This window comes from Phodopus roborovskii, unplaced genomic scaffold (assembly GCF_943737965.1).
Source record: "Phodopus roborovskii unplaced genomic scaffold, PHOROB, whole genome shotgun sequence".
Lineage (NCBI taxonomy): Eukaryota > Metazoa > Chordata > Mammalia > Rodentia > Cricetidae > Phodopus > Phodopus roborovskii.
In genome coordinates, this window is record NW_026126616.1 from 409,757 (window position 1) to 430,935 (window position 21,179).

Genomic DNA, 21,179 nt, shown 5'->3' on the forward strand with positions numbered 1-21,179 from the left:
AGGATACAAGATTTCTAAGCTTCTGAATATAAAATTGGCTGTTAGTCAAGAGGAAATGCTTTGAGGACTCCTTCATACAAAGTTTTGAGAGGTGCCTAAGTCTTACAGTATCTTAAACTCAGACTTACAACATCTGCCAAGCAATCAAGTGAATGTGGACCAGCACAATAATCAGGGGCCTCCCAGGGACTATTTGGAAATGACTGTGTTAAGAAAACTTGTATTTGGTGCTCTGGTCTTCAGCTTCCCATGTCGATGAGGGTTCTTGTGCACATAGCATGCGCGCGCATGCACATGCACACACACACAACTACATGGGGCACATCCGGACACAAAGACATGTTTTGAAGTGGAATCTAGATCAATCAAAGCTCCAGGGTGACCCTTTCAGCCACACCCAAATGAAGCCTATGGCATTCAGCGGACATTAAGACGACTGTCCTACAAATCATAGAAACATACGCAGCCCAAATCCTCTTATTTGTTAAAGATCATACAGCCTATAGAAATATCAGACTGAATTTTCTTCACTGTGATGCAAAGACTCGAAACACATGTGTAGCAAAGTGTCACTTGAACACAGGACTCAAGATATTCCTGCAACATACATTCCAAGCCATTTCCTAATATGCAAAACAGGTTTTTAAAAACAAGAAGATGTTGGCACTATTCCTATTTCCTGCAGATGCTAATAGCATTTTATTCCTGTGTAGCAATTCCAATTTAAATTTGTCACTATAGCATGTTCCTATTGTTACTTGTGTAAGTCATTTGTGTTTGGGCCTTTTCTTGTTGTAGAATAAATAAATGTTGAATTTTGAGTATTTTGTCTTAAAAACACAACATTCTTTCAGTAAAAGGGGGCTAGCCTTGAAGAATAAGTACCCAACAGTGCCTGAAGAACTCTGCTGCCAAGACCATGTCTCAGGTACCCACACACAAGGGGGGAATTCTAGCTGGCCACAGAATCCAGAAAAGCTGCTCAAAAGGAAAGGGTAATTCCAGCAAACTGCTGAGCAGCTGCTTTTATGAGGATTTGTAAGCTCAGCTCTCACCTGACTGGCAGCACTGCAAAACAAAAACAGACACTGCCTGTCTCAATCACCTCTTCTCACCTGACAATTTTCAAATATAGAAATGACTCATACTATAAGGTTTGAATACAAAAGTCAAAACCACCATGTAACTTCTACCTTTATTAATCTAGCACAGAATATCATCAGTACCACAAGCTTTATCCCAGAGGTGAATCCAGGGCAGATAGCATCAGTCAGCTATTCCCAAAGCCAACCCAGCTTTGAGTAACATTGTCCCTGGTGCCAGAAACTGACAGCAGAGATCGTGTCCAAGAAAACAGCATCTGTGGTCTCAATAAAGCCCCCAACTCATTCACATGAATGGTAGCCGGCTGTCAGCTGGTCGGCCCCTGCTGGGTCTGAAGGGAAATCTGTTGTTGGGACCACCTCTTCCTGGCAAGAGGGGGTTAGGTCCTGGAAGAGGGCCCATAGGATCAAAACGTGGTCTGAGTGGTGGTGTCTCCCCTGGCCTTGGGATGAGTGGGTTGGCTGGGTCCCCAACATTGGGTAGTATTGGTCTGGCATCATATTCACCACCAATGATTCCTGGAGGAAGCAGCGAGGTAAGCAAAGAGGTCCTGGGGTAGACAGGAATGGGACAAAATGGGATCGAATGGGGTGGCGATGTCAGGAACATGGCATGCCGCATCCTCTGGGCCTCTTTTCTTTGTATGTGCCTCTTTCTATACAGCTGTAGACAGAAGGGAATGGGGTGGTAAGTGGGTTAGAGGTAACCAGTCTAAGCTGCCGTACTGCCTAAGTTCATCTGCACTTTTCTTTCCCATAGTCTATTCAAAAAAAGCAGGCAAGTTCTCCTCATGAAGAGCCTCAGCTCCAGACGCGGTGCCAGGTGAGCTGTTCTTTAAGCACTTTAGGCACACAGCCACAGAGTGACTGACAATAACTCCAAATGGGTAACTCAGGGGCACATACTTTTAAAAATATAATCTAGCACTCCTTGGCTGACATGAAAGCTTAGCTAAGCCTTTCCTGCACATCATTTAAGTATTTGTTGAAATGCCAAGCTCTAAATAACATTCAGGTACTACAGGAAAGTTCATGTTTCAATGTAAAACACAAATAAGTGGCTACATTAAAGGGCAGGACATGCACTCAAGAACAGTACTGTGCACTCTGAAGGCATCTGAGGACTTTCATTCAATTATTTTTCTTTAGTCCTTCATCCCAAATAGTTTTTCACAGGCCTATCGGTTTTTACAGCTGAAATCTACAAATAAAACCAAGTATCTTATTCTTTTCACAATGTACTATGATATTTAACAGCTTTGGATTACACAAACATAATGACAGAATTCTTGGTTTTTTTTTTTTTTTTCCCCAAGACAGGCTTTCTCTGTGTAGCCCTGCCTGTCCTGGAACTTACTCTGTAGACCAGGCTGGCCTTTCTAAACTCACAAAGATCTGCCTGCCTCTGTCTCCCAAGTGCTGGGACTAAAGGCATACACCACCACTGCCCAGCCAGAATTATTTTTGTGGAAAAAAAAAAAAAAAAAGCCTGTTTTCTATTTCAATGAAAAAACTATTAAGACTTATCTTTATAGTTTCAAGAAAACAAGAACTAGGCCTAAAATTGAAGACATTTTCAGTAGCAATATTTAACAATAAATTTAAGTTGATTTAATCACATCACACTAAAAGTGAAGTGCTCATTAGTTATTTGAGTAATAAACATTAGTCTTCTTTTTAAAAATACCTACTTCTTTCCAGTCTGTGTCTGGACCTCTGACAGTACCATCTGCAAAGGAAAACAAAATATACAGAATTAAAAACCACTTCATACACTCGGTATTACAGGAGAACCTGGACCTTGACCCTCGAAGAAGCAGCACATGAGGCCTCTGCACACACACGGCACATCACTAATTCCAGTGGTCGACACTGCTTAGTGCACTACCTCATGACTCAGCAGTGATGCCTCGGGACATTCGTCCCCTGATGTGTCTTCATCTGGACTACAGCCCACATTCATTACTGAAGTCACACTGGCCAGGCTTCCTTCCTGCCATTCTCTAAATGGTTTCAACTACCGGAAGTGTGACAGTAACACACAGAACTATTCTAAATGCACTTAAGATACATGAAATACAAGTTATTAACTAGCGTGTAAGTTTATGAAAGCTCTAGCCCAGGAGTTCTCAACCTGTGGGCAGTGACCCCTTTGGGGGTTGACCGACCCTTTCATAGGAATCACCTAAGAACACTGGAAAACATAGACGTTTACATTATGATTCGTAAAAGTGGCAAAATGAAGTAGCAAAGAAAATAACTTTATGGTTGGGGTCAGCACGACATGAGGAACTGTGTTAAAGGGCCGCAGTGTTAGGAAGGGTGAGAACCGCCGTTCTAGCCCCATACAATCTTTACACAGACTCAGCTTCCCAAGGAGCTATGATCTAGTCAGAAATGAATCACAGGCCAACAGCAGTTAAACGCACGGGTGAAAGGGCATCTGCTACTCTCATATGACTACACTAGAGCCAGCTTCTTCCTGTCACTTGTTCCACGTGTGTTGATCATGTGTCTTTTACCTACTTGTCTATATGATCTTTTTTAAAGACTCTGTAACTCAGACCAACTTTGAACGACAGCTTCCCACACGCTGGGATTACAGACATGCCCCACCAGTCCCAGTTTATGCCATGCTGGGGGTGGCACCCAGGCCCAGTGCACGCTAGCAAGCACTCTACCAACTGAGGCACACCCCAGCCCTGTCCTTCTTATTAACTGTGAGTTTTCTTTTGGTTACCACACTTGCGGCCTACTGTCAAAAATGTCAAAAAGTAACACTTTAAGTTTGACACGTAAGGGCTTTAAGCAAAGTAAAATGAGGACCTTATGAACCAAAGAAGAAAAGGAAGAATCTAGTTCATTCCTTAAACAGCAACTTCTCAAGTTTAAGAATCTAAATATCCTATTAAGGGGTGGGGAATCTACCCACCAGATTCCCACAGCTAGGGTGGTATGTTAACAGCATATTCATTTTCATTAAAATGTTTCGGTCAGGAACCACACAGCACATGATACAGCTCAGTCCATTTGCTACTGTGGTTCCATTGTTCCTTGCCTTTTTTGTAAATTGACAAGACATTAAGTCAATTTTATGACCTACCCTACATTCAAAACAACAGCTTCAAAAACACTGACACATCAGTACTGGCTCAGTCAGGCTCTTTTTGGGAAGCTCAGTCAAGATCTTCCTGGGAAGCTCACAGTCAATCTCTTTCTGGCCTTGTCCTGGAAATCCTGGTGTACAGGGTCTAAAGTCTCATCACTGCTGCAATGGCCATCCGGTCACAAATGTGACCATTGCAAGCAAAGCACCAGAGCACACACCAAAGGTGAGCAGCTCTGTTAGCTGACATAGTACCCCCCCCCACCCCAAAGACAAGCAGCTCCGTTAGCTGACCTGGTCCCACAAGGCAGTGAGTAGAAGTGTAGTTTATTCTAAGTCAGAGACTGAAAATGCTCTTTCAGATAGAATAAACCTGCCTTCTATTTTGTATTCTGACAGAAGTTGCTTGGGGCTAAAGGATTGTATTGCAGAAAATATAAAAAAGGAGTGGAGTGTGTGTGTGGCACAGGACAGTAGGAAGCCAGAGCTTCTTCATTCAAAAGCTATTCCTTAAACAAGCTGCAGATAAACAGAATAGCAAGGGAAAAAAAAATCCTCTACTTAAAAACTTTAGCTAGCTGAGTACTGCCAAGGCAACCACGGCGACAAAGAGCCTTTCTCCCATCAACTTGTCATTATGTAAATCACCTCGAAAATCGCGAAGATACAAACACCGCCACAGCAGTGGGTCATTTGATGCAATGAGGAGGTCATGGCAGACTGCAGACAAAGCCAGGACAGAATGAACATCCAAAAGTCGGAAGATGCGTAGTTTCAGCTCCAACGGAAGGACCACCAGTCCAAATACATCTGGAAGGTTCAGTACTAGATGGGAGAAAGCAGCAACAGGAGTCACTGGGTAAGCAGCTCGGTTCCCCACATGCGCATCAGAAGTTGTCACTGCCTCTCTCTGAGAAGGGCTCTCTGAATTGTACTTTCAGCCACTAACATCCAGCTCCACTTCTGATGACCAGCACAGACTCTCTTGAGATGGACACTGGCTGGGCTCTGACACAGGGTATCCTTCAGCCACAGCAAACTCACACACCACATGCACACGACTGAAAGTAAGTGCTTCACTGTGACACAAAGAAGAGAAAGCTGGCTTATAAAATTTTATAAAAGCTTGTAAAATAGAAAGCTTGCCAAATGCTAATTTCACCATTCATAATAGTCATCATAAAATCTACTTCAAAGTACTAATATCCAACATTTACCAATGTAAAAATATTTAGTGCCCAATAAATGTTGCCTCCAAAGAACCACAAACAGTATCGCCGGGAAGATGGTTCAGCAGCTGAGAACACTTACTGTCCTTGCAGAGCCAGGTTCTCTGCCCAGTACCACTTGGAGGCTCACCACCTTCTTCAACTCCATTTTTTTTCTTTTTTTTCTTTTTTGGTTTTGAGACAGGGTTTCTCTGCAGCTTTGGAATCTGTCCTGGTACTCACTCTGTAGGTGAGGCTGGCCTCAAACTCACAGAGATCCACCTGTCTCTGCCTCCTGGGTACTAGGATTAAAGGTGTGTGCCACCACCACCTGCCCTTTAACTCTATTTTCAGGGGTTCCAGTGTCCTCTTCTGAACTCTGCCTTCACTGCAAACACACATACATGCAAACAAAATGCTCATACAGATTTTTAAAAATTTTAATTTTTTTAAGATGTGGTTTTTAAAAAAGAATGGGAGCCAGTGATGGCTTGGCAAATAAAGGATCCTGCCACTCAGGCTGATGACCTGAATTCAATTCCCTGGGACCACATAATGCAAGGAAAGAACTGATTCTTGCAAGTTGTTCTTCTTACCACGTATGTCCTACGTATGTTCAAGTATACATGTGCACAAGCATACATGCATGTGTGCTCACATGTAATTTTAAAAAGCAAGGAAAAACACCCATTTTACATGCTATACATACTTATGTTTATTCATCACCTATTATAGACCAGACAATGAGAATGCAAACTGATTAAGACATATTCCTTACCTTCAAATTACAACCTTACATTGAAAAGGAATCATTTTGACCATTAAGATACAGTGCAAATACTGCCATGGAAACCTAGTATTGCTGGGAGGCTGAGCCAGGAGGATCACAAAATCAAGGCAAAGCCTGTGCTCCATAACAAGTCAGATGCCTCCCAGGACTACACAGTGAGATGAACCCATCTCAGAAGAAAGAGAATGAAAAAATGCTCTGAATAAAATGTACAAAGAGAAAATGGATAACTCTTAAACATTGCAGTAATTTTAAAGCAGGATTTGGTAGAACAGAGGAGAGGTCAGGTCTCAGAGTTAATGAGACTGTTCAACCTGTGACTGTTTCCCATTTCTCACCTTGTCGTGTGAAAGCCAGAAGAGGGTACACCAGCTGGTCTTTGAAGAGGCGAGAGAGCTTCTTAAGATCTTTGTACACGTTGGCTGCACTTCCTCCTGGAGTGGTTTTACAAAGCAGAAGTCAAAACACAAAACCTAAAGTGGTGTCAAACATGATCCAAGTATTAAATATTCATGAGTAACAACTAAAGGGAATCAGAATCATTAGAAGACAGGCACAGTGCTCGACTTGACAGAGTCAATCTCGGGGCAAACATTAATAGGCGATGTCAAACTAACTGAGCCAACCTCAACCACAGCTTAGAGGCTGCAGAGAACCACCTGAGGGATCTGGATGCACTACCAGCCTGTTGTGGGCCCTGTACACTGTGCATTTTCTTATGCAGCATGAAGCCCAAGAAAAGGGTAGTACTTCACACAACAAACTTAACAAAACAGTGCTGAGGAGCTCTCCAGCTTCCCTTACATCAACCGTTCCCTCCAAGAGAAACTAAAAGAGAAAGGTACTATTTCATTCACCCTTTCTAAAGCCATGGTAGAGTCTTCCCTCAGCCCCCAGAGTGACACTGTAGGAAGTACAGACCTAAATGCCTGATTTTTCCAAGTATCCACAACTACAGTGTAGCCAGCAATGCTGGCTAGAATTATGTCAGCTTAACACAGACTACAGTAATTTTAGAAAAGGAAACCTCAATTGAGAAAATGTCCCCATTAGTCTGGCCCGTAGTGTATTTTCCTAATTGATGTGGGGCCCAGCTCACTATGGATAGTGTTATCCCTGGGCTGGTGGTCCTGGGTGTTATAAGAAAGCAGACTGAATGAACAAGCTATGGAACAAACGACTAAGCAGCACTCCTCCATGGCTTCTGCATCAGTTCCTACCCTGAGTTCCCACTCTAACTTCCCTGGATGATGGACTACAACTGCGAAAGGAAATAAACCCATCCTCTTCCATGTTATTTGGTCATGGTGTTTTATCACAGTAACAAAAACTACTTCACCACCACTAACGCCTTAATAAATAGAGGCTAGGAATTTGAGAGAACAAGAGGGGGCTGTATGGGAAGGGTTGGAGGGGGAGGGGATGAGAAAAACAATATAACTGTATTTTAATTTCACATAATAAAATATCACACACACACACACACACACAGTGTAGCCCTGGCTGTCCTGGAACTCATTCTGTAGACCAGTCTGGCCTCACACTCACAGAGATCCGCCTGCCTCTGCCTCCCAAGTGTTGGGATTAAAGGTGTGCACCACCACCACCCAGCACTGTTTATTTTTAAAAGACAGAAAGAAACACAGAAATAAGGAGAAAAGTAAATGTGGGGGAGGGGACAGACTCTGAGACCCAACCATGTCCTGGTCAAGCTCCACATTTCAATTGGAGTTTAGGTGACTCACAAGTACAGTAACAGAAACATGACCACACCTGAGAGCCCCATTTCAGTGTTACTATTTACAAGTGTACAATCCTAGACAATTACCTCTCAAACACTCACCTGATGGCTCACCATAAAGAGAAGAGCTACTGAAACCTAAAGCTCCATGCACAGTGCCTAGAAGTACATCAGTAGCCTACATTTACATGTTCAACATTCTACATTTGCATATTTCACTGTGACAATAGCATGCTCGTTTAAATTTAAATAAGAAGCAAAGAGATATGCAGCTTAACTCCTTTAGCGCTTAAATCTGTGTTGACTTTGAAATCTCTCAAGATAATACCACTTTAAAAAATCAATTTGGGCTCTCCTCTTTCTGTTCACCCAGAACCAATCCCTCCTTCTCATCACCAGCTGCAGCCTCCCTTTCCCACTGCCTACTACCTCCTGAAGACCCCAGACAGTCCCCTTCTAATCTCCTTGCACCAACTTGTCACCAAATACCAGCCCCAAAATCCATCAGGCACCCCTGCTCAACCACATTCCATGCCTGCCAGAAGACCAGGTGGGCTGCCCTCAGACCTTCTCCTCTCTCGGTCCCCAGACCCAGTCCCTGAGTCTCACCTCTAGCACTGCCAGGGAACATCAGCTGCACCTCTCCACCCCCCATACCTCCGGTGGATCCCAAAGACCATCACCATCTTCCTCTTCCACCAGCCTCCAACACCAGCAAGCACTCCCTGCGAACACAGCGGCCCAGCAGGCCAGTAAAACAGGAGACATACAGCCAACACACTCTGCAAATCTATACAGGAAACAAACCAAGGACCCAAACACCCACCCAACCAAGGCAAACCCAGAGATCAGTACCGAGACCTGTAATCATCCCAAACCAGATACAAAGACACCAGCATAAAAACACAATCTCCATTAAAGAGCAGCCCCTTAATATTCCAACATAGCTGCAGCACAAGAAAAATTCTGGAAATGAAAATTTAGAAATGCAAACAAGAAATACAGAGGCAAGTTTCACCAACAGAATGCATGAGATGGAAGAATGACTGGCACTGAGGATACAATAGAAGAAATAAATATACCAAGTCAAAGGAAATGTTAAATCTAAAAAATTCCTGACACAAGACATCCAGGAAACCTGGGACACTATGAAAAGACCAAACCTAAGAATAATGATAGAGGAAAGAGAAGAAATCCAACTTAAAGGTCCAGAAAATAAAATCATAGAAGAAAAACTTCCTATCTTAAATAAGGATATGTCTATAAAGGCACATGAAGCTTACAGAACACCAAATAAATTGGACAAGAAAAGAACAATCAAACATAATAATCAAAACACACAGAATATTAAAGCTGCAATGGTTAAAAACACCAAGTAACAAATAAAGGCAAACCCTACTAGAATTATACCTGACATCTCAATGGAGACTCTAAACGCCAGAAGGGCGGACACTGGAAACAACCTAGGCGTCCCTCAAGAAGAATGGATAAAAAAAACTGTGGTATAATTTACACAATGGCGTATCATTTAGCTGTTCAAAAAAAAAAAAAGACATCATGAAATTTTCAGGAAATGGATGTAACTAGAAAAAAATCATCCTGAGTGAGGTAACCTAGACCCAGAAAGACAAATATAGCATGTACTCACTCATAAGTGGACATTAGCCATTAAGTAAATGATAACCAAGCAGAGAGGTTAGGTAAGAGAAGTGTGCTAGCAGGGAACACATGGATCTCCCTGGGAAGGGGAAATAGATTTTATGGGTGGACTGGGGCAGGTAGGAACAGGAATGGGAGGGATCAGATGATCAGATGGAAGGGGAGAGACAGCTAGAATTGGGGGCATTTGGGAAATGGTGTGAATGAGAACTCCTAATAATGGAGGATAAGGAGTCTGAACTGGCCATCTCTTGTAGCCAGGCAAGGCTTCCAATGGAGGGGGTCCATTGCATTCAAGTGAGTTACTGGCCAAGGAGGTCCCCTGGAAATCCCCACAACCCCAGTGCCGAGGACAACATCCACATCACTCACTGAACATGTAGTCAAGCTGGTGCTTACATGAAGCCTACACCCCTACATTGTAGGAGTGTCTCTTTGGTGTGGGAAGGTATTCTGTAGGCTACTGGAAGGGAAACATGGATGCCAACACAGGCACAAAACCTCTGATCTATCATCTGTAAAATATGAGGGCAATGGAGACATATAGCTGCTGGGAGTAGGCGGCTGATGTCGGATTTAACAGAAGGCCTCTTAAGGAGTAGAAGCCAGGCCTGACATTGCTTGGGTGACCAAGACCCAGACACCAGATAACCCAGACACGTAGTCCCAGCACTCGGGTGGCAGAGACAGGCAGATCTCTATGAGTTTGAAGCCAACCTAGTCTACAGAGCAAGTTTCAGCTCAAAAAAAAAAAAAAAAAAAAAAAAAACAGAAATCCATAAAATGACCCCTAATGATATTCTACTACTCACAGAGAAGTGCCTTATCCTGTCATCAACAGAGTGGCTTTCTCTGGCAGCAGATGAGAACCAGACATTACACAAGAAGACTAACTGGGATGTCTCCATCAAATTCCTCCCCTTAGAGCTCAAGGAAACCTATGGAAGAGGCGGCGGAAGATGTGTACAGTCAGAGGGGATGGAGGGTATCAAGAGAACAAGGCCTTCTGATTTAACTAAGCAAGGCACACATGAGCTACTTAGGTCTGGGACACTGAAGTGATTTAGCCTTCTCTACAACCATTTCCTCATCTGTAATATGAGCATAAAACCTGCTGTGGAGTATGAAATATTCATAGCAAGGTCCTCCCTAGGATGGAGATAAATGTAGTGCTGAGGGACTTTTTCAGTTCTCTGATCATGACAGAAAGCTTATTTACAGATTCATGACTCTAGCACACATTCTCAAAAGCGACAAGATCACCACAAAGGTAGGAAAAATTGGTTCTTGGAGAGTACTAATGTGAACCCAATTGTAGAATCAAAAGGGCACAGTATTTAAGTTCGGAGTGTATTTGTGGTACTGAAATTTCACAAGAAAGAGTGACTGTATGACAGAGGATAAGGGGGCTAGGAGTCCTCAGAGGAGTGACGGTAAAAGAACCAACAGGCTGATTAAAGATTGGCCTAGAGCTACTATCTGGATGCACATCCAAAAACAGACTTTGTTCCTCTTCCTTCTTCCATCAGTCTCCCAAGCCTGATCCCCTCCAAATTCACAAGAACCAATCTTCAGAGGAACAGCCTGGGTCAGCCTTGTGTAAGAGATGCTGCTATAAATGTTATCTCCTTTCCACTCAACACTCCCATTCTCCTCTTAACATCTACTGTGGTTTACTGTAAGGACCACAGGGATGGTACATGCTCAGCACAAAACAAAAAGGATGACCCATTCTTCTTCACCCACCACTCTAGAAACAGTAAAAGGAGAAAATGAACTATTTTTGCACCAATTAATAATTTTACCGAATGATAGGCAAAGCCATACTTAGAACCCTAATATTAGGGAAATTCTAATCTCGTTAAATAGTAGCATTTATATTAAATTTATAGTAAAAGTATTCAAGTAGGTTTTTTTTTCTCCATCAATATCAATAAAGAAGCCACACTGAATTACTTCTATGAAACAGATCTTCTCTGTATCAGTTACACAACAGTAGAAAGATCTCCAAGGGTTAATAGGAGAAACCAGGAGGAAATAGCTAACAATCTAAATACAATTTCTATTCAAAGACCTTAAGAATTTTAAGAAACAAATTCTTCAGAATGTCACATTTTCTGCTTTCTTTCCCTCTGTATTTGTGGAGCAGAGTAGCACCCAGTGCCAGGCAAATGCTCTACCACTGAGCTATACTTCTAAGCCCTAAACAACTGAATTCTTAGAAACAACATTGTTTTTGAATTTGCTTTAATCTCATTTAGAAATGATCAGCCTTTTCAACATAATCTTTCGGGCTTTGTTTTTTCAGAGCCTCCCAAAGCTTCATTCCAGAGTTAAGTCAGGGTTACATCACCTGGATCCACTCCACAAATGTAGGACCTTGGCTGCAGCTGCACTGACTTCACATTTTTAATCCCACCGTCGATTTTTACTGTAGCTGTAAATAAATGAAAGGAAAGATGATAAAGCGATTTGTCACTTCCTGAGTGAATTCCCTGCATTTCCTTGCCTCCACACACTAAAGATACATTATTCCAAACAAATTGTTCTGAGTCCATTCTTCCTCTCACAACAAGTTCAAAAGGCTAAACCTGCCATGAAGTAACCTGCCTCAAACACCACCTTCAAAGACTACAGTGAGTGTCTTCATACACAATCCACTCAGCATCACCAACAGCAGCTTCCTAGTGATTGACAGGTCTGCAACAAAGTTGGCAGGATGAGGCAAGTACAGAAGACCATTATTTCTAATGAGGTCACTAAGGCACTATTCATTTTTTTTAAACCCTTGGCAACGGTTAATCCTTGTTCATTAACAGGATCCTGCTAGTTTTCACAGCACCATCGCTTTCGGATCCAAAAGACCAATATTCTTGACATCACCAGAGGGTTCAAATTTAGTTTTATGTACAAAGGCGCACTTCATCTCAGCTTATGAGAGAGCCAGTGATGGGCTAATGCACGTGTGCACCAAGTCATGCCCTGGGTGAAAGGTTTAAAGACACTGCTCCTTTTCAAAGCCTTGAGGCTGCAATGACCAGCTACTGTGGGAGCCTGCTAATCACTCATTTGTAAAAATTCAAGAGTAAAACATCAGAGATTAAGAAATCATCAAAATATTTAGTGAAGATAGGATATTATATGCATGTCATTAGGTACCTTTACATGAAACTGAGGTAAAACTCACCACCTCACACTGGCTATTTATGTTTGGTAACTTCCATCTTCCAAGCTGTGACATGATAAATCAGAAACCATTGTCACTTGGGTACAGAATGCCACACTACAAGCTATACAAGCTAACTGTGAAGAACTAACAGGGGTGTTACTCAGCCTTCATGCCATCACAGCCTCACCCTGAAAATGTGCAGGATCATCTGCTTTTAAAACTGAAATGGGGAGACATTCAAGAGAACTGGGCAATTAAAGGGGAAAAACTAGATGATAAGACAAAAAAAAATAAATCTAATTCTAAGACAAAAATATGCCATAAGTTAGCTTTCCAAATAAATTTAAATAGCTTTTTTTTAACTCAAGGACTCAATAAACAAAGGAAGTAAGCATGTTGTGAGGGCATGGACTCCATCTGACATCATCTGAGTGAAAACAAGTGAACACCTCTGACCTGAGGCAGCAAAGCAGGACAATCTGTGACACAAACATTACATTCTAAATATCTAAAAGATAATCTCAAAAGCAAAACAGTGTTAGCCTGGTGGGATGGGGCACAATCCTGAAGGACAGAAGTTCAAGGCCAGCTTCAGCTACATAAGTAATCTGAAGCCAGCTTGGGCTAAATAAGACTCAATTTCAAAGATACATAAATAAAACAAAAAAATCAGAATGTAATTTAAGATCCTGGTCATGCAAATGAATCTCCAATACTGGAGATCATAGGGACTTTCCAGAGACCAGTGGTGGTTAGGAAGAACCTGTGTGACATCACAACTGAAATGAAATCCAGAGACAGGATGGACTGCCACCTCAATGAAGTTTCCTAGTAGGAGAGGAGAAAGCAAAGAGGTTCTTTATTCGGGCTACTTCCTGAGGAAGGGCAGACAAATTATGCACACATTAAGGCCTCAAAAGTCTCAGCAGTGTTTATATGTATCAACAGTCAAAGAGATGCTAAACTGGGTAAACAGGAACCTCAGTCCAACCTCATAAACCTAGGTAAAGACTTAAGAAGTAAATAAAAAGAGACATTCATGGACATGCACAAAAACCCCTCTTCAAATAGTTTATACAAAGTAAAACTCATTTCATTCCAATGATCACTGTTCTCACAGAATAAAGGATTCAAAGACTGAGCCATCAAGAGAGGGTCTGGGGCTGGAGAGGTGGCTCAGCAGTTAGCTACAGGAACCAGCTGTCCTTCCAGAAGAGCCTGGGTCAAGTCCCAGCACCCACATAGCAGCTAACAACCACCTGTAACTCCAGTTCCAGATGTGGTGTCCTCTTCTGGCTTCCAAAGGTACTGCGTGCATGTGATGCACAGACAAACATACAGGTAAAACATTCACACACGTAAATTAAAAATAAGTGTTTTAATAGAAAGAAAAAGGGAGCTACCCCAAGAGTGAAGGGTGATGTCTAAACCAGCATCAACCTCACATTTTTAATCCTCCAGGCACATTATCAGTGGTAGAGTAATTAAGTTGTGAATGACTCAGAACTGTTTAACAGCCAGCCACTGAAGTGGCTATAAGATGTTTAAAAAGAAACTATTTACTTAATTCATAAGCCAGCAGCCGTGACTGCACCACTCCATTACCATTTATAATGATGAGGTTTTCTAAAGGCACACAGGTGAGCACAGCAGCACCGCCCTCGCAGAGAGGGTGAGTGTACTGCAGCTTGTACACACCGCTCGACCTCCACTTCTCAGGCATTGACACTGCTTTGGCTTCAGTCCCCTGGGGAATGGAACAAAAGAAAAAATGATTCTAAAAGGTGCTGTACTAAAAGCCCCAAAAATCAGAAACCTCCCAACTTACCCACCACAGGTCACTGGTGACTTAAGTACCCAGTGAGACCTCGCAAGGCATCTGGGCTGAGCTCACCTGAGGCATGTAGCCTGACTCGAGCATGAGCAGATGCACCAGCACTATCAAGGCATCATTGATGCTGGAGCAGCCAGCTGACTGATACAGAGTCTCCAGGGAATGTGGCACCTGCCCATCCTCTGTTTCACTGCAGAGCATTGGCTCCAGTGGATGGCAACCAGAATCCTCTTCCATACCCATGGCATCTTGAATTGACTCAGCTTCAATATTTTGACTAGACCCTTCCTAAAAACGAAGATAATAATAAATTCATTAATTTTACTTAGGACGTTCTACACCCTAAACTAAGCAGAGCATAAGGTTCAGCAAAAAGAGACATCTTAAGGAAGCTCTCATATATAAATGAGACTGTAGCCTACACCTCCAGCCTGAGTTCCTAACTCCCTTTATACTGACAGACCAAATACCTGGAACTCATCTGTAAGTCTCCACACTCACTAAACAGTACCCTAACTGTGATATCATCACAGTTCTAACTACTATCATGCCTGAACACCTCTAAAGCTGTACTTCTATGCCACAGGTGCTTCAGATCCCCATTATGTGTCCTCCCAGCTTCCCCTTTCTTGTCTCCTACACACCATGCACTCCTGCTAGTTTCCCTGGAAATTAAGAATCCAATCATGCCTTATGCCCAATTTAAAGCATACCAGGATTTCCTCAAGACAGGCAATGGCATTTCCCACAATTGTGCCTTAAGACTGTGCTGCTAGATAGTCTTAGGGGAAGAGCTACTACATAGTCTAGTGTAGAAACACTACATGCTATGTCTGTCTAAGTGGACCTACAGTCAAAGAATGCAGTATTAACCTTATAAAAGCTCTGAAAATTCTAAAAACAGTAGTAATGTGTGCAATTAACCAAAACGCATTCTCCTTCTTCACTCACTTAGCATCTCTGTTACACTTACTACAGTTTCACAAAAGTGCTTTTCAAAAACAGACTGTGGAGTACAGGCCTAGAAATCAAGTACAAATGCCTAGACATATATATAAGTGCTGCCATCATCCGTTCCCTGGCTCGCCATCTATTCAGTTTCTACCAACCCTTCCCACTTAAGTGGGAGAACTCCCACTTAAGAACCAAGGGACGCTGCTGCCTTTATTATTGACCCTACCACATTGTATTCCTATTTTTCAATTCACACATCTGCATCTCTCCATGGGACAAAACAGATGTGGAAATTTTTAAGAAGCATTACCCTGAGCTGCTAACTCTACACCCATCATGGGCTTATCTAACCCTATTCCTAAGTCCAAGAAGCACTGGCATCTGCTGAGCTGTTCTGATATGAGTGTTTATCACCTTCCATGTGTGCACAGCTGAGCATCACCTTCAAACAGTCTTGCCATAAGCCACTCAAGTACAACAGAGATCCTCTCAGGTCTGCAAAGGCCATCCCTAGCTATCACTAAAGGTCATTCCCAAGTACAAAGGAATAAAACTAACTTATATTTATTCACAAAGCAAAATTCCTCTCCTCTGGCTTTGAGTCTTGTTCATCTATTTAGTTTCCTTTCCCATAGCTCCCTTCTATATTGAACCAGCAGATCATATAGATTGAAGGACTCCAGACATTATTTATGACTTCAAGCTCAGTGTCCCTGCTAAGGTTCCACAGTCACCCCATAAAAACCTTACAAGACAAACAGTATGCTCTTATAATTGGAATCACTACCTTGAGGCACGAGTGATGTCTCAAAATTTTGCAAATAAAAATTAATCAAGTTTACACACACTGTGAAGCCCATGTTACTGGAGGTTTTTTAGAGCACATACAAGTCCTCTAGGTTTATCTCTAAAGGAGTCTGTTTCCTAAGTATGCAGTTAGATGTTTTTACTCATCCAACACACTGTCCTGTGAAGCAGAGACAATAGGAGAATTTGCAGTGGTAAGAATATATACCTAAAAACAGCTAAAAATGATGAATGTCCTGAAGCAAGCTCCAGGACAGCCAGGGCTATTGTACAGAGAAACCCTGTCTCAAAAAACTTTAAAAATGTTTTAATTTAAAAAAGAATTGTTTCATACAGAGTATTAAAAGGGAAAGTAAAATTTAGGAGCCCACAAAGTGATAAAGATCATCAGTTAATGTTCTCAAATCACTGGACTATAATGAGCAAGGACCTTGGAATACAGAGATTCAGACAGGAAAAGGAGGATCAGCAAGGGCACCAGGGGCATGTGGCTGGTCACAAGGTCAGGAGGCCGTGCCCTTGATGTGAGCATGCAAATGGAAGAATGGGAATTATCAGGACAAGAGACTGTCACTGACAGGAAAGAGCAGAAACCAGATCTGGAGGGGCAGGGTAGGACAATTTTCAGAAAGCCTGGGTACAGAACAATAAGGGACTTTCTTTTCTGTGAAATAACATGACTAGACTAGAGATATTTGCATCTCAGACACAGAGCTACTAAAGAGTAAGAGAATGACATAATGAAGATGTAGGAAGCAGAAAACCTAAAAGATCAAATACAGACTGGCAGTCCATATTATAAGAAGTCATAAGTCGGTCTGTGTGGCGGAGCCTTTAGTCCCAGCACTTGGGAGGCAGGTGGATCTCTGTGAGTTCTATAAATTTAGTTCTAGGACAGCCAGGGTTGTGACACAAAGAAACCTTGTCTCAAAAAACCACCACCAACTACAAAAACAGTCAAAAAGCACAGGTTATCAGTAGTCCCACTGAGGGGCAGAGCAGGGAGTTTCTATGTGGAGGTAGACCTAAGGTGCATCTTATTTCCAAATTCATGTTAGACAGAGTCTGTGATAACCATTTAAAAGTCCATCAAAACATTTGGAAATATCTGGACTATAGGTGCAACATTAGAGAGTGCCCAAACACAGTAAATTAGAAATTATAAACACAAACATCAGACACCATGGGATACACTATCTAAAGGAGCATCTAAACAAAACTAACAAAACCATGCATGTTAGAATGCCAGCATATTAGTCCAGACATTTTGCAGTTAAAAAGAAAATGTTCAGAAAAGGCACAGTCTGCAATTTACTGATGCTAATCATCCTGACAGATATAGAATTCCTCTGAAGTGCCAATATGCCTTATCAATTACTCTATTTCATCTCCTCCTCTTTAATACCCACCATACTGTCATCATTCCAGGCATCAAATTGGGTGGCCTGTCCTTGGGAAGAATCACTCCTTTGTTCATCAGGAATGCTAGCCTGATGTGAGCTGGCAGCCAAAGAAGGTTGGTCATTACTCTGGAGTGAGGAATGCTCTGAATCTGTAGATGAAGGTAAGTTAGGTGCCGGCAAGTCATCTTCAAGAACCAAACATATCAAGTCCCCAGAAACAATCCCATATGAAGCCAAGGTCTCTTCATCTCCAGTGAGGGCATCCTTGTTGTTCAATGTAATTGCAAATCTGGTATCAGAACTGCCAAGAAAGATGGATGAGCACAGTAAGAGCTACTCCACTATTCCAAATAATACATTTGGAATACATTAAACTACATGCTATGTATCCAGAAGCACTTAAATAATGAAGAAAAGCAGAGAACAAAATCTCTTGTTCTTCCAGTGCTCTGAAAGAAAATAGACTTCTAATGGCTAAAACTTTAGAAGTTTAGCCATGGAGATACAATACTCATCATTAACCTACATTTTCATCATTTCTAAAGCATATACTTTTCAGTATTTCAACATCTTCGAAGCTGAGGTGCTTGCTAAACCTAACATATCAGTTTAATGCACAGCTTTACTTCCAGCTTTCTTACCAGTGAAAGAAACATTACTGGAGTCAGAACTATTCCCTCACCTTAGAAAATAAGCTGTTCAGCTGCTGCCTGCAAAATGCTCTGATAAACAAAGAGTTGAAAAATCTGCCAGGTGTCCACAAAAAATATCATCTCAGTTTTGGCAGAAAAAAGGAAAACTCCCCAAACAAACAATTCCTTTTGTAGAAAACATAAGGAATGGTCGGTCTGCTTAACCAAATGCCAGTTTTCCCTGCCACGCTTGTAAATGTCTCCAAGGTACTATTTTCTGAAGTTATGGGGTGAAGGCATGCATTTCACCAAAAAATGCAATTCTAGAAACCAAACTTTTAAAAATCTATTTTATCCCAACCTTTGGTCTGCTTAATCAGAAAACACTCTTTAGGAATAACAGCTGTGTCATAAGAACACATTTGGAAGCTGTCCTTCTGTTCCCCAAATAAACAAAATTTCAGAAGAATAAATTTACTTTCACAAGCTGGAGTATAAATTCCATCCAACTTATCAACCTCATCTGTGAAAACAAGCCTGAAAGAGAAACTAGGTGGGCTCTTGGGTTCCACAACTTTTCAAGACTGCCCTGCTTAACTGAACAGTAATATAAATACCTTAAAAACAGAATTTTTAACGTTTGTGGAGGGGTAATTGGTATCAATATATAAAACACTCAGTTTTGCCGGGCGCTGGTGGTGCACACCTTTAATCCCAGCACTTGGGAAGCAGAGGCAAGCGGATCTCTGAGTTGGAGGCCAACCTGGTCTACAGAGCTAGTTCCAGGACAGGCACCAAAGCAATACAGAGCAACCCTATCTAGAAAAGCCCCCCCCCCCAAAAAAAAAAAAAAAACCAACAACAACAACACTCAGTTTTACAACAAGAAGTAGTGTAGGTCACCATTGTGTGGTAATATGTTAAGTCTTTTAATATGAAAAAAATGGCTTTTTTTTTTACGTTTTGGCTAACATTATTATTTTATTTTATTCGACAGGTTCTCACTATGTAACCCTGGCTGCTCTAGAACTTGCCGTGTAGACCAGTCTAGCCTTGAACTCAGAGATCCCCTTGCCTCTGCCTCCTGAGTGCCAGGAGTAACAGTGTAGCTCAGCCTCACTTTTAATCTAACAACATCTTAATGGGGGTGGGGGTGAAAGGAAAAGAAATCCGTATAGGACCTCTTTTTTGCTCAATTCCCTACAAATAAATGAAAGGTCATTAACGGGAAGGCCCAGAGTCCATCTTTTGAAAATATTTTATTCTCGAGTTCAAATTTCTAGCTCAGCACCTGAAGTGGGTCGTCCATATACTTGTGTCTCTATGACCTGAGAATATCTTCTGCACGAAGACAGAAGCTTCATCTGCAACCCTATAAAGTAGTAATGAACCCCATAAAGTAGTAATGAAACAATCCTTTTTCAATTTGCCACAAAACTGCAAGCTCTCTGGGGTCATGCCTCTATTTTTGAAGAAGTGCCCACTGGCCTGAAGCATGCGTACTTCCTAAAACATTGTGATGAGAAAGTTACAGCGTTGGGGGCAGTCTGACACTGGCCGGCTCTGTTGTTTTTAGTTACTGTTGCCTTAGCAATGGCACAGGTTACAGCCGCCCAGGGTGCAGGAGTTTTGTCACTTCGGGCCACTGAACTATCTCGACGGCTGAGGTGAACTCCAGCTCCGTGGGTTCACACTGCAAGCGTCCCACGTCCGACCTCGGCAAGTGCTTCCCGCGTTTCCCGCCCTCGGGGTGGCGGTGACCGCACACCCGGAAGTGACTACTCACCCGGGCGGACAGCCGCACCCCGAGGACGCTGCGCCATGGTCTCCCCGATCTGGAAGCCGGCGAGCACCCGCTGCCGAGCGTCACGGTCACAGGTTTTCAGCGCAGCTCGGCCCGGGAGGCCCGGGGCTCACGTGATCGCCCGGGGACCCGCCCTCCCCGGGCCCCGCGACCGGGGAGTTGCTCACCTGAACCCCAGCGCCGGCAGCAGAGCCTGGCTGAGGTGCGCGCGCAGCTGCCCGAGCGTCGGCTCCGGCTCCGGCACCTCTAGCGGCTGGGTCCGCTTCTGAAGCCGCACGCGCAGCCTCATGGCGACAGGACCGCAAGCCTCGGTCGGCGGCGGCTCCGGAGCGAAGGAGAAACCGAAAGCGAGTTGCTCCGGGCCTGCGCCTCGGAATAACCCGATGAGCGGAGCGCCGAGCGCCTGCCCTACCGATCGGCCGCTCGGCACACGATAGCGCCTCCTGCGGGCGAGATGCGCACGGCGCAGGCGCTGAGTTTGCTTGGGCGCACTGAGTCTCTGCAGGCTACCGGGTGCGCTTGCTTCTCTGCTTGCAGCATCTGGAAGGACCAGTGGCACTGTTTTTGCCTGCCCAGAAATGAACTGCTCTACCCCAGTCATTAGGGTGCTCACACAGGTCGCCTGTGATGATAAAGAAACTTAATGTGGAACCAGGCATGCCTTAAGGGCTTTAAGTGCCTTTGACCTTTTGATCTGGAGTGCTGGGAGATCCTAGTGGCCTTCAGGTGAAGTAAGAATAGGATAATGGGCTGTGAGTTATTAACAACTGCCATTGCGTCTGTAAAACTTGCTTATCACTATGGCCTTTTTATTACTATATAGTGGAAAAGTAAGAAACAAGTGGAGAAAGTAAAAATTTTCTCGCCCAGCTGTGAGTTCCATGAGTAGTTGCAATACACTATTACCTTTTTGATGTCAGTTTCAAAATCTCGCCTTAATCCCTCTTCTGCACAGCATGCTATTTGGCT

At 43.0% G+C, this 21,179-nt stretch overlaps 1 protein-coding gene across 1 annotated transcript; it reads right to left on the reverse strand.

Moving 5' to 3' along the window:
• Nucleotides 1-1,176: 1,176 nt before the first annotated feature.
• Nucleotides 1,177-20,546, reverse strand: Fbxo7 (F-box protein 7). Its single transcript, XM_051206239.1, has 9 exons — nucleotides 20,378-20,546; nucleotides 17,781-18,075; nucleotides 14,671-14,898; nucleotides 14,382-14,523; nucleotides 11,961-12,044; nucleotides 6,546-6,641; nucleotides 4,858-5,034; nucleotides 2,795-2,832; nucleotides 1,177-1,767 (listed from the first exon to the last, which is right to left on the reverse strand). The coding sequence occupies exons 1-9, from the start codon at nucleotides 20,497-20,499 to the stop codon at nucleotides 1,390-1,392; spliced, it is 1,560 nt and encodes a 519-aa protein (XP_051062196.1). The 5' UTR covers nucleotides 20,500-20,546; the 3' UTR covers nucleotides 1,177-1,389.
• Between the last annotated feature and the right edge of the window lie 633 nt (nucleotides 20,547-21,179).